This window comes from Chelonia mydas, chromosome 6 (genome assembly GCF_015237465.2).
Source record: "Chelonia mydas isolate rCheMyd1 chromosome 6, rCheMyd1.pri.v2, whole genome shotgun sequence".
NCBI classification, from domain to species: domain Eukaryota; kingdom Metazoa; phylum Chordata; order Testudines; family Cheloniidae; genus Chelonia; species Chelonia mydas.
The window spans coordinates 121793247-121806766 of record NC_051246.2 but is presented as its reverse complement, the minus strand read 5'-3'; the positions used below and the strand labels follow the sequence as shown (position 1 = coordinate 121806766).

Sequence of the window (13520 nt, the reverse complement as noted above, 5' to 3'; positions counted from 1 at the left end):
ATTGTTCATTTTTTTCCCCCTGAATTTAAGCGTATTCAAGTCAATTTGGAAATTATGGCGTTCGTACACAGAAATCACCTCTGAAGACACCGGCTCCTCGGAGATATGCTCCTGTACCTGTATCAAAAGACATGAAAGTTTCACAGAAAATTTCAAAGAAAGAGAGACCTATAGCAGAAAAGGAAAATGTGCCCAAATCAGCATATGGAAGTGTTGTGGGTAAGAGTCAGAGGAAAGTTCAGAAATAGCCTTCCTTTGTCCCTTCGCTGTTACAGGCATGGCCAGTGGCTATTATTGCCTGTATCTTCTTCATGTTCTCTGAAGACAGTCCTTATTGGATTACCTGAATCTAGGTATACACATTCAAATGTTCTAAAAATGTGTTGGTGAAAGGTTAGTGCTGGCAGTAAATGAACGACTCCCAGAGTTCAAGGCAGTACTGTTAATGAACACTCTGGATGAGCTTCCCCACCATCTTGCCATTGCACTTTGACCCTAACATTAAATATCCAAGTAACTAATGAAGGGTTGTTGTGAAGTTGGAGTCAGGTGTTGAGTGGAGTCTGTTCTGTGTCCAAAAGTATTTAATATTTTCCTGTTCGACTTGAAGGATGAAGTGGTGAGTGTGGTATTTAATGGCCCTATACGTTACTCCTTACTCAGGCAAAACTAGCGACTTCTGAGTAAGGAATGTTGAAGAGAGCCCAAAACATGCATGATGCACACCTTAAAGGTCTTTCAGACACTTGAGAAGATAGGATTAAAGTGCAGTTCAGCCTTCATTACAGTGGTAGAATGAGCTTAAATAAAATGCAGTAAAGTCAAGTGTGAGGTGGTTTGTGTAGGAATGCAGTATCATACCCACAAATATTGAATATGGGAGTACTGGCTAGGTCAGAAGAGTTACAATGGTAGATAAATTGAACATTGTCACAAAAGGCAGATGGAATACTGGATTGCATTAATAAAAACAAGAGTATGTTGAACAAAGGAGGTGTTTAACAGCCCTACTTGGTACTGACTTGGCAGCCCAGAATTCAGTTTTCAGCACCATATTTGAAAAGCACAAAGATCAGGTTAAGTTTGAGTGATCTTTGAGGACATCTTAAAGAATCCAGCCCTTGCACTCTTACCCTGTGGACAAAATGCTTGTCTGTCAGTTGGTTACCTCCTGCTTAGATTACTGGAACCTTCTCCTCTCTGACCCTCAGATTTCCCTCTTGCTCCTCTCCAGTCCATACAGAATGGCCCTGGCTAAAATAATCTTTCTTGCCCGCTGCTTGGACCATGTCACTCCATCTTTGAATCCTTTTCCTGGCTTCTTACCTTCTGTATCAAAATGAATCTTCTCATCATTCATCCCTGACTACATCTCTGTTCTCATTGTTTACTATTTTCTTACATGTGCTCAGTGTTCCACCAATTAATTCCACTTCCCCTCTCCCTTTCTGCACTTTTCCATTCCCTATCGTGGTGTACTAGGCATCTGTATTTCTCTTCAGGTCTCTCAGATCACTTCTGGAGAGCATCAAAAAGTAACCCACATCAATAAAAATGCACCCACTATAAAATGGAATTAAAAAATTCCCAGATGTTCCAAGACAAAATGTTTCTCTGAGTCTGGTTGTTGTGGCATTGGCAGTGTAAGTGGTGGTTGTCTTACTGTTTAGACTTATAAGACTCTCAAATGTTAGGGTCTGGAGACATTCTGAGGGTTTGTGTACAATACAAAGGCTTTGCTGAAATAGCTATACTAGGAAAATGACTCTTGCCAGTATAAGTTGTGTTGACATGGTTGTTTATGCCATCATGTTTGTCAGGGGTTTGATTTTCTATGCATCCGATGAAGTGAGCTGTAGCTCACGAAAGTTTGTGCTCAAATAAATTGGTTAGTTGCTAAGGTGCCACAAGTACTCCTTTTCTTTTATTTAACACTCATAACTAACATAGCTGTGCCAGCAAAACTTTGTAGTACAGGCTTGGCCTGAGGGCCCCATCTCTAAATAAACCCATATTAAATAAAATACACTTATTCACTGGTCTCGTGAAAACTGTTTGTTTCCTTTGCCATGTGTTGTATGGCTTCCAATCTTAGTTTGTTCCTGTTTGTTATTCATCTCATCTCACTGTTGCATAGGAGTCATAAATAAAATAACAAGTATACCCGAATGAATTTTTTTAGGCATAGCATGTTCTTTGATGCTGTAAAAGTGCATTAGTGATTATCTTTGTGGATTCATGGAGGAAGGGTGATGTCCCAGAGGACGGGAGAAAGGCAAATATAGTACCTATATTTGAAAAGGGGGGAACAAAGAGGAGCCAGGGAATAAGAGATCAGTCAGCCTAACTTTAATGCCTGGAAAGATACTGTAACAAATGATTAAGCAATCAATTTGGGAGTATCTAGAGGATAATAGGGTGATAAGTAACAGCCAACAAGGATTTGTCGACAATAAATCATGCCAAACCAACCTAATTTCCTTCTTTGACAGGGTTACTTATCTAATGGATGGGGATAAGTATTAGACACAATATATTCTGATTTTAGCAAGGCTTTTGACACAGTCCCACATAACATTCTCTAAGCAAACAGGGGAAATGGGTTCTAGGTGAAATTACTATAAGGTGGGGGTCCAACTGGTTGAAAAACCATACTGAAAGAGTAGCTTGGTTCACTGTCAAACTGGGAGAACGTAACTACTCGGATCCCCCCCAGCATCTGTCCTTAGGGCCGGTACTATTTAATATTTTCATTAATAACTTTGGATAATGAAATGGAGAGTACACTTATAAAATTTGTGGATGACACCAAGCTCGGAGGTGTTGCAAGTACTCTGGAGGACAGGATTAGAATTCAAAAGGACATTGTTAAATTGGAGAATTGGCCTGAAATCAACAAGATTAACTCAGTAAAGGCAAGTGGACAGTACTACAGTTAGGAATTAAAAATCAAACACTCAACTATAAAATGAAGAATAATTAGCTAGGCAATAGTATTGCTGAAAAGGATATAGGGTTATAGAGGATCAGAAATTGAATATGAGCCAACAGCATGATGCAGTTGTAAAAAAGACCACTATTCTGGGGTATATTAACAGGAATGTCCTCACAGGAAGAAATTGTTCCACCTTACTTGATGCTGGTGAGGCCTCAGCTGTAGTACTGTGTCCAGTTCTGGTTGCCACTATTTGGGAACAATGTGGACAAATTGGAGAGAGTCCAGATGAAAGCAACAAAAATGATAAAAGGTTTAGAAAACCTGACCTATAAGGAAAGATTAAAAAAACTGGGCCTGTTTAGTCTTGAGAAAAGAAGACTGACCAAGGACCTGATAACAGTCTTCAAATATGTCAAGGGCTGTTATAAAGAGAATGGTAAGTTGTTGTTCTCCACGTCCACTGAAGGTAGGACAAGAAGTAATGGGCTTAATGTAGGAAATGTGGTTTAGGTTAGATATTAGAAAAAACCTTCTATCTTTAAGGATTGTTAAGTACTAGAATAGGTTACCACAGAAGGTTGTAGAATTCTTATAGTTGGAGGTTTCGAAAAACAGTTTGGGCAAACACCTGTTAGGGATGATCTAGGTATACTTGACTTTGCCTCATCATGGAGGAGAGAAATGGGGGCTGGACTAGATGACCTCTCGAGGTCCCTTCCAGCGCTATGTTTTTATGATTCTATGATTTTTAAAACCAAATTGATAAATAGTTTCCATTGCAGTATTCTCATAAATCTAGTTAAATATTGTATAGTGGTTATTTTTTTAAATGAATGAAATATTTATTTCTTGAAATGAAAATAAGCCACTTAAATGTATTAAATATGCTTAATAATGTTGTTTATGTTTTTCCTACTGTAGGTGGAGGGAGACTTCTGGAGCAGATTCTGAATTCTCAAGAAACTCCATTGAGACAAACTGAGTCTTCTGAGAAGTCATCATTAAACAATACCAAAATGGCCTGGCATTCTGAGAGAGAGTGGTAAGTAAATGTGACTGAATCAGAAGTTCATATAGACTTTTTATTTTTAAAATGACTTAGGTATGTGCCAGACAGTGGTTCTCAACCAGGGGTACGTGTACCCCTGGGATTATTCAGAGGTCTTCCAGGGGATACTTAACTCATCTAGATGAATGTTTCTCTGGGGGTTGCAGGACAGGTTTATGGGGTTGCAAGCACAGGGCCAGCATTAGGGGGTGGCAAGCAAGGCAGTTGCCCAGGGCCTCACACCAGAGGGGGCCCTGTGAAGCTAAGTTATGTGCTTCAGCCCCAGGTGGCAGGCCTTCGGCTTCAGACAAGGCTCATAAGTGAAAAACGAGTTAATGTATCACACTGAATGTAAGTGCAATATTTGTAATCCATATCTATTTATTTTATAATTATATGGTAAAAATGAGAAAGGCAGCAATTTTTCAGTAATAGTGTGCTGTGACACTTGTATTTTTATGTCTGATTTTGTAAGCAAGTAGTTCTTCAGTGAGGTGAAACTTGAGGTACGCAAGACAAATCACACTCCTGAAGGGGGTACAGTAGTCTGGAAAGGTTGAGAACCACTCTATTATAGGTAGGAGATGCACTAGAGCAGTGGTTCTCAACCTGTTTACCATTGTGGGCTGCATATGCAGCTCTCTGTGTTATGTGGGCCACATCCACACAATATATATACTACCTGTATGGCTCTGAGGATGTCACATGGGCCACAACTGTGTGCTGATTGGACCACGGGTTGAGAACCACTGCCTGGGCCTTGGGTCTGACCAAGATGTGCTTGGTGCAGGACCCAAAAAGGGGAAGCAAAGGTGGCTTTATACTACTGTTGTGCTTCCATGATCTCCAGGGCTGCTAAGGGCTTGTTTTTACAACAGCATGAGGAACCTTAGGACAGCTGTAAGTAATGGTGGCTGGTAACCACTCTCTGAAAGGGCTCACTGGAGCACAGCAGCACTGTAGGTGATCTCCCTTCTTCTGGGTATATTCCCTGTGTTGCAGAGGGCTGGAAGGTAGTGGCTTAGAGCCAGTGACATTGGTAGTGTTCCAATGGGGAGTTACCCATGCCAATGGAATTCTCTGTTTTCCAGTTAGAGTAGCTTTTGGCCACTTTGCATGAAGGTGTTTTATCAGAAACTGCTAATCTGGTTCATATACTATCTTAAAAATAATGTATGGATATTCTTTTAAACCGCATCTAGAGGGAAAATGTAACTATTAGTGTAGTCAGTTTCTAAGCCTCAGAACAGGTCAGGAAATTTTATCCTTCCTGTCTGAAGAACGCTCTTCCAGATTACCCTTTTCTTGTCATGATTTCACTACATTTTTACATATTACACTGATGGCTTGAACATGTAATCTGGGGGGGGAAAAGCACTTTGCACCATATTCTCATTTAATTAACAGTGAAATTATACCTTAAATTCAGATTGAAATAATTGAAGTAACATTGGAAAATTGAGAAACTTTTCACTTTGGAAATTAATTAATCACTGCTATTTTTCTTTCTCGTTCCTGATAGTGTAAATACTGTAACTATTAAACAAAGGAAGCAATATAATTGGCCAAGGCCTCTGGGAGAAGAAGCAATTTCCTTTCTGTGTAAAGGTTTGATACTTGTGCAAAGTTCAAGTCCATGTTAAAATTCTCAAATTAGAAGCTAGTTGTTTCTAAAGTCAGTCAGGAAGCTGTGAGATTTTAATAATATGTAATCTTCTCAGCAGGCCTGCTGCCCTGCGAACTGACTCAATCCCTGCCTTTGAAGGCCCCCTCCAAGATTACAATTCAATTAATAAAACAGTGAAGAAAGCGGAAGATGTGCTTCAAGATCTTGGCCAGCTGAAAAAAGAAATGCATGGCATGCTACAGGTAAAGTGAGTGACCATATTGTTGGAATGACTAACCATTTCAATAAGAAAAATAAGCAAATGTAAGCAGAATTATGATATCTGGTACCAACAAAGATTGGCCTTGCTTCCAACTCTCCAAACAGAAGTATGTTTACTTACTGCAATTGGCTGAAAATTGTAACCTGCTAGTCTGAAAAGGGTTCTGGGTCTGGGATATAATTATCTCCCAGTAAACATACATTTGTATCTGGATTATAAAGCCACTATGTTACTTTACCAAAGCAGTAACTTAAAAAATCCAGTCTACACAGTAATAGTATTAGTAAAAAACTTTTTCTTCAAAGTTTTTTAAATGTTTTGATTTTGAAATGCTACTTTCTGCTGTCCTCTCTTCTCTCCCCCAGTACTCTAGCTGCAGACCTGATTGTGCCATTCACATTTTGGAGAGAAAAGTCTTTGGGTTATTGCATTTCTTAAATGTGGGGGATGATTTTAAACCAGTCCTTTTCCCACCTTGTCAGCTGTTTCTTATGGTAAAATAGTCCAATTTCCAAAGTGCTACCCGGGGCACCGTTATTTGCATGTTTCTTCTGCTGCTGAGCTAGTCCTTTTTACTGAAATGGATCTCTGCTGACAGCAGTGAAGATTAGTCACTGGCTTTTAAAAATGAAGACACTTTAGCTATTTATGTGTAGTTAATATTTTATTTATGAAACCTAGATGAAACAATTTAGTGGCTGGACAGAGCTAAGATGTCTTAAATGGAAAAAATATCTAGTGCTATGTCTATAGTGCTACGGCTTTGGAGCTACATCAGCATCAGAAGGTCTGAGCTAATGGTGACAGCATTATCTGTGGAACAGAGTAGACTAGCTCTACTCTCGCAGTACTTTGGAAATATTGGAGCGCTTGCCTTAAAAGGACCAAAGAGGAGAAAGGGATGGCAGGTTAAACAAGGGCAAGGGGTGAAAGAATCTCCTCTATTTAATTAGTGGAAGAAGCAAAGACACACACAGATACCCTTCAGGCTTCCTCTGTGTAGTGTTTGTAGCAAATCAGCTTAACAGTTTAGAAAGAAAAGTCAGCTGGAAGACAGATGAGAATTTTAGCAGAGGTGGAGTTGAGGTAGTTGGGGGGGGTGGGGAATAGGCAGTGTTGAGAAGCCAGTGGTAGGTAGATTTGCAGACACGGAAGATGTAAGAGGAAAAGAAGAGTTTGGGCTCAAACATGATTCCAGCTTAGAAAATGTAGAGAAATAGAAAGTCTGAGACAAGAAAGCGTGGTCCCGTAGTCAGGGCACAACCCTAGAACTTGGGAGACCCAGGTTCAATTCTCTGCTTTGCAACAGACAGGCTGACCTTGGGAAAGTCACTTTGCCTTTCTGTGCCTCCGTTCCCCATTTGTAAAATGGGAATAAATAGCTCTCCTCTACCTAATGGGGGTGTTGTGAAGATAAAGACATTAAATATCATGAGGTTCTCAGATACTCTGGTACTTATGTGGCCCCCATTACCATAGACAGATAGGTGAATTGAAGGAAATGGAGTTGTGCTTGAGGATGCTCCTCTTGTCCAACCTATTTTACCTAGACTTTTTATTCACCTAACTTCTAAATACTAAATTTAATTCTGATAGATACTTATGGTTGAAGTTTCAAAGGACCTTTTTCTGTCTTTATTTTTTTTTTCAGGAAGCAAAGGCTTGGAAATCAGACATGAATGATTTTGTTAAGGTATAGTGGGATTTTTTTAAATTTAATTTATAGAAACTCTGTTTCTTCCTTTATCTTCATCTTTTTCAAAAGGTGTCTGTTGCATTCAGAGCAAGTAGCCCAAAGTAGGGTTTGAGTAGTTCTGTGACTTTTGATATTCTGTTTTACTGAAATATACTTGGGAAAACAGATTATAAATGCTGCCCCCCTAACTCTATATCAGGCGGACTGCTAATGTGATAACTGTTTTGTGCTGTGTGTGTGTGTGTGTATATATAAATACACCAAAGCTAAATTCCTGATGTTGCACCTTTTCACTAATTTCAGATGTTTTATTGAGCACATATTTTAACCTTGGCTTTTGTTCTTAAATTAAAATTTACATAAAGGTGATAGATAATTTGTAGTATACCCATTCCTCCCCAAGCAGTATCAAGCCCCATGTTGGTCTCTCTTTTGTCTTGTCAAGCAAGAGACTTTTTCCAAAGCAGCACTCCACCAGCAGCAGCTGCTCTAGGAATGCCACCAACAATCTTGAATTGTTCTCACTATGTCCCACGGCAATCTGTCTTCCAAGCAATCGTCATGTTCCCCACTCATTCAGTTCTTCTTGTAGCTCTGCAAATATGCCAAGATAGTGCACCCTGTGCTTGCAGTGGTCACGACAGTAGTGCAGAACTGTGCAGGATTCATGCTTCTGTCCGAGATGGCAGACAGCAAGGAGGGCCACATGGGTTTGAGGGATTTTGAAAAAAAGACATGAAAATTATGAGATATAAATAACATTATGGGGGGAGACAGTTGTAAACTGGGAAGTTGACTCCATGCTCCCAGTCACCCCTGCACAATTCATTTTGACCCCATGATGCATTGCCAAAACTTCCCAAAAGACAGTGTGCTGGACAGTGGCAGGTTGCAAAGTGGGATAGCTACCCATGGTGCACTGTGCTCTGCACCAATACAAGCACTGCTGGTGAGTATGTTACTCTCGGGGAATTCTACGCATCTGCGGATGCGCAGAATTCCTCTGTCTCGCGTAATTTTGTATTTTTCCGCATAAAAAAACATTTTGCCTAAGAAGTGCTGTGGTTCCGCCTTTTGCCCACCAGAGGCCGCTGTGGTGCTAGAACAGCCAGCTGCGTTCATTCCCACTGTTCTAGCACCACAACGGCTTCTGGTAGGCAAAAGGCAGAACTGCAGCACTTCTTAAGCAAAATGTATTTTATGCGGGAAAATACAAAATTCTATGCCCAATGCTGCAGAATTCCCCCAGGAGTAGAAATTCATTACAGCTCCCTGCCCGCAGAGCCGGGTTAGGACAGAGTGGTGCACACAGGGCTGCTGGGTTCACAGACTGGGGTTCAGAATGGCTAGTGGGGGGGACAAACTGGAGCATGAGCTCAGGAGCTAGCGGGGTGATGGCATTGAGCCTGGAGCAGGGAAGGGGGGCTGCAGAGACCCATGGGGACAGGGGCAGACATGCGTGACTGAATGGGAGAAGCTTGGGATCAGCCAGGGTCTGCATGTGGGAGGCTTCCCAACACCCTAACAATCCCCCCCTCTCACCCGCAAGAAAAACCCCACCCACTCCCAACACCATACAGGTTCACTCTGAGGCTCCTTCCCTCTCCCTCAACTCCTCTGTTATCCCTGACTCCCCCAAGCCTTTGCACTGCTTCTGACAGGTGCAGGAAATACAGTTCTGTGTTGTAATTTAAATGAATTACACAACATTCTGTATTAATATGCCTTGTAAGAAATCCATTGGTCAAAAAAAATTACCAGAATCTTTTTTTTTTTGGTCTGTATTGTTACAGACATACATGCTGACAGAGTCTTTGAAATAAATTACCAAAATAATTGAAACTGGCATGATTATATTGTGTTGCTTTTAAAAATAAAATATGCAGAATTTTCAAATATTGTGTGCAGAATTTTTATATTTTTTGGCACAGAATTCCCCCAGGAGTAGTATGTGCACCACTGATACAAGGAGCCAAGTATGCAGGCGCACAAGCGATGTACTAACTGCCGCAGCTAGATGCCGACATAACTTGAGTCAACATAAGTTTCTAGTGTAGACGTGGCCTAAGAAATGGCCAGGGGTCACTTTAGCTGGTCATTAGCATGTCCAGAAGAGCATTGTTATCTGCCTGCGTCTCTTCTGCACCTCTTTTCTTGGAGATCAAACGTCATCTTTTGTGTAGTTCCAGACAAGAGCATGAGGCCTGTAATTGTTCCAGTCTCTGTGTTCTTGTGCATTGGTGTCCTTTGTGTTCATACTTAGTGGTTTAATTACTAATTTTCTTTTCAACTTGGTGAAATGTTTTGCAAACTAAATGGCTTTTAATAGTTTTTTCAGTATTTCTTATAAAGAAGTAAACATCAGTGGCATATAGTGCTACTGAGTCATGTAGTGCTATGTTACCTGGTATTCCTTAGGATCAGATTGATTTCTGTGGGAGTTATGTGCCTTTATCTGGAGGCAGAATTTAATCCTTATTCTTTTAAAATTAATTATGCTTTAATGCTGTTGTACAGAGAGATTAATATGTGATTTCTACTCTTTAGATTTAATGGTTTCATCTTTTTCACATGCTATATTGCTTTCATATTTTATCAGCATTGTGCCTCAGACGTGGTATATTATACTTCAAAGTTTGACAAGTTTCAGATCTCCTTCCATTTGTTTAACTATTGGCTCTAACTTTGCAAGACACCGATCTCTCTTTAGTTTAGGCTTAAAGTCAATGCCAGTTGCTCTCCACCTTAGTTTGGACCTTAGAATTGATGGTAGATCAACAGTAAATCAGATTAATGTACTCTGTTTAGAAAAATGATTTAGTACGTTAAAATAATAATTGTTTTTCTTAAATTTTAGCCGACAAACCCTGTTGTTGCACCTAGTTTTGCTGAATGTCCTCAGGTCTCCAAGCCATCTATTCTTCAGACAGTTAAAGCACCAAAATCCGTGTTGAAGGATGCTGAAAGGATTTTAAGATGTGTACAAAACAATAAAAAAGTCCTTGAAGAAAATTTGGAAGCCATTATTCGTGCAAAAGATGGAGATGCCATGTATACCTTTATTAATGCTTTGACTACAAACAGGTGGGAATTTCATTTAATCTTCCATGCTGCTACCCACTCTACTGTACTCATATTACTAGTTAAAAAGTATGGACCTGGTTTAGAGCTGAAGTGAAGGCAGCTATACAAAATAAAATAACATATGGAAAAAAGGGGAAGTTGATAGTAATGAATATAAATCAGAAGCTAGGGATTGTAGAAAATTGATCAGGGAAGCAAAGGGACATATGGCAACATCTGTGGCTGGCAGAGTTCAGGAAAATAAAGAGGTTAAGTATACAAGGGGGGAAAAAATGCCAGCAATGGCATTAGTCCACAACTAAATGGAAATAGTAGAATTAGGAATAATAATGCAGAAAAGTTAGAAGTGTTTTGTGACGGGATCCCCAGGGTGCAGCCTGGGACTTTGGGACCGCTGTGCCCCCTTAACTCTTTCCAGCCCGGGCTTTCTCTCACAATGCTTTGCTAGTGACAAGCAGCAAACCCCTCCAGGCCCTGTTATCAGTCAGCACAACAGCATGTGGAGCCCTACATCCATCTAGATTGCATGAATGCTCCCAGAGCCACTCATGAATCACACAGAGAAAGGCACCAGCCAAATCCCGCCCAGCTCCCAGCACGGTACCTCAGAAATATACCATCTTGCACTGCTCAAGACGAGCAGTGCAAATTTATTAATTGGTTCACCACTTCATGAATGGAAAGCGGATATATACTACCCTTTGCAAACCTGAGGAGATTTACCACGTACTTCAGGCAAACTCACTGATAAAGAAACAGTATAACAAATTTATTGACTACAAAAGATAGTTTTTAATTGATTATAAGTGATAGACAAAAAGTCAGAGTGGTTACCAAAATAAAATAAAATATAAGCATGCAGTCTAAACTTTCAACCCTATTAGACTGGACAACATCTAGATTAAGCAGTTTTTCTCACCCCACTGGATATTGCAGTGCATAGTACACAGGTTTCGCCCTTGAAACCTGGGCCAGTCCCCTCTGTTGGAGTCTTCAGAGTGTCCTTGTTGTTTCCAGCATAGGTGAGGGAAGGAGAAAGGCCAAGCATGGGGCCACTGTGTTTTGTTTTATACTCTTAGTCCCTGTGCCTGGAGAACACAAGTCCAGGCATGTCTGGTGCGCATTGCTGAGTGCCCAGGTAAGGTTGAGCAATTCCTCTGGTGTGGCCCTTTGCTGGTGAGTCATTGAATTGTAGCTCCCTTGCTGGACAATGGCTGTTAATGGTTTTTGACACCCGCCCGGGTGTTGGTTACTTACCTTGGCATTGTCTCTGGAGAGCTAGTATCTGGGTGCTTCCCAAACCCACAGCATATTTTAGTGACAGCCATACAACACAATTCTCAAACTTCATATACATTAATGATATACATATTTAGATAGAACAGCGACTTTCAGCAGATCATACCCTTTCCCCAAATACTTCACATGGCCTGCTTTATATGCAATATCACAATTATATATAAATGAGGAATATGGGGGTTACAGGACGCTCCCCCAAGGTATAAAATGTCACATGTTCAATAAATATTTGTTCTGTATTTGGGAAAAAACAGATGATGGCAACACTGTTTGTATTCTGCTGGTATCTTGAAAGGATGTTAAACAGCAGCTACTGAAGTTAGACATTTTGAAATCAGCAAATCCAGATAACTTGCATCCAAGAGTTTTAAAGGAGCTGGCTGAGGAGCTCACTGGATTGCTAATGTTGATTTTCTGCAAGTCTTGGATCACTGGGGAAGTTTCAGAAGACTGGAAGAAAGCTAATGTAGTGCTGATATTTTAAGAGGCTAAGAGGGATGACTCTTTTAATTGTCATTCTGAGGTTAACCCTAGGCAAGATGATATAGTCTCTGATACAGGACATGATTAATAAAGAATTAAAGGAAGATTATAGAATCATAGAATATCAGGGTTGGAAGGGACCTCAGGAGGTCATCTAGTCCAACCCCCTGCTCAAAGCAGGACCAATCCCCAATCAAATCATCCCAGCCAAGGCTTTGTCAAGCCTGACCTTAAAAACTTCCAAGGAAGGAGATTCTACCACCTCCCTAGGTAACGCATTCCAGTGTTTCACCACCCTCCTAGTGAAAAAGTTTTTCCTAATATCCAACCTAAACCTCCCCCACTGCAACTTGAGACCATTACTCCTTGTCCTGTCCTCTTCTACCACTGAGAATAGTCTAGAACCATCCTCTCTGGAACCACCTCTCAGGTAGTTGAAAGCAGCTATCAAATCCCCCCTCATTCTTCTCTTCCGCAGACTAAACAATCCCAGTTCCCTCAGCCTCTCCTCATAAGTCATGTGTTCCAGACCCCTAATCATTTTTGTTGCCCTTCGCTGGACTCTCTCCAATTTATCCACATCCTTCTTGTAGTGTGGGGCCCAAAACTGGACACAGTACTCCAGATGAGGCCTCACCAATGTCGAATAGAGGGGAACGATCACATCCCTCAATCTGCTCGCTATACCCCTACTTATACATCCCAAAATGCCATTGGCCTTCTTGGAAACCAGGGCACACTGCTGACTCATATCCAGCTTCTCGTCCACTGTCACCCCTAGATCCTTTTCCGCAGAACTGCTGCCTAGCCATTCGGTCCCTAGTCTGTAGCTGTGCATTGGGTTCTTCCGTCCTAAGTGCAGGACCCTGCACTTATCCTTATTGAACCTCATCAGGTTTCTTTTGGCCCAATCCTCCAATTTGTCTAGGTCCCTCTGTATCCTATCCCTGCCCTCCAGCGTATCTACCACTCCTCCCAGTTTAGTATCATCCGCAAATTTGCTGAGAGTGCAATCCACACCATCCTCCAGATCATTATATAATTAATGACCTTCAACATGGGTTTATGGAAACTAGATCCTGT

The 13520-nt window shown here is 40.9% G+C and overlaps 1 protein-coding gene across 11 annotated transcripts in view; it reads left to right on the top strand.

Moving 5' to 3' along the window:
• KIAA0586 (KIAA0586 ortholog) overlaps positions 1–13520 on the top strand; it is a 137851-nt gene that overhangs the window by 23817 nt on the left and 100514 nt on the right. For 7 of the 11 annotated variants that reach the window (XM_043548791.1, XM_037901173.2, XM_037901175.2 and 4 more), the window contains 5 exons: positions 31–219; positions 3860–3980; positions 5708–5855; positions 7527–7568; positions 10429–10655. In XM_043548791.1, the coding sequence (XP_043404726.1) occupies positions 31–219; positions 3860–3980; positions 5708–5855; positions 7527–7568; positions 10429–10655 (727 nt within the window). The remainder of the gene's footprint in view (positions 1–30; positions 220–3859; positions 3981–5707; positions 5856–7526; positions 7569–10428; positions 10656–13520) is intronic. The other 4 variants (XM_043548790.1, XM_043548792.1, XM_043548794.1 and 1 more) reach the window with 1 other exon arrangement.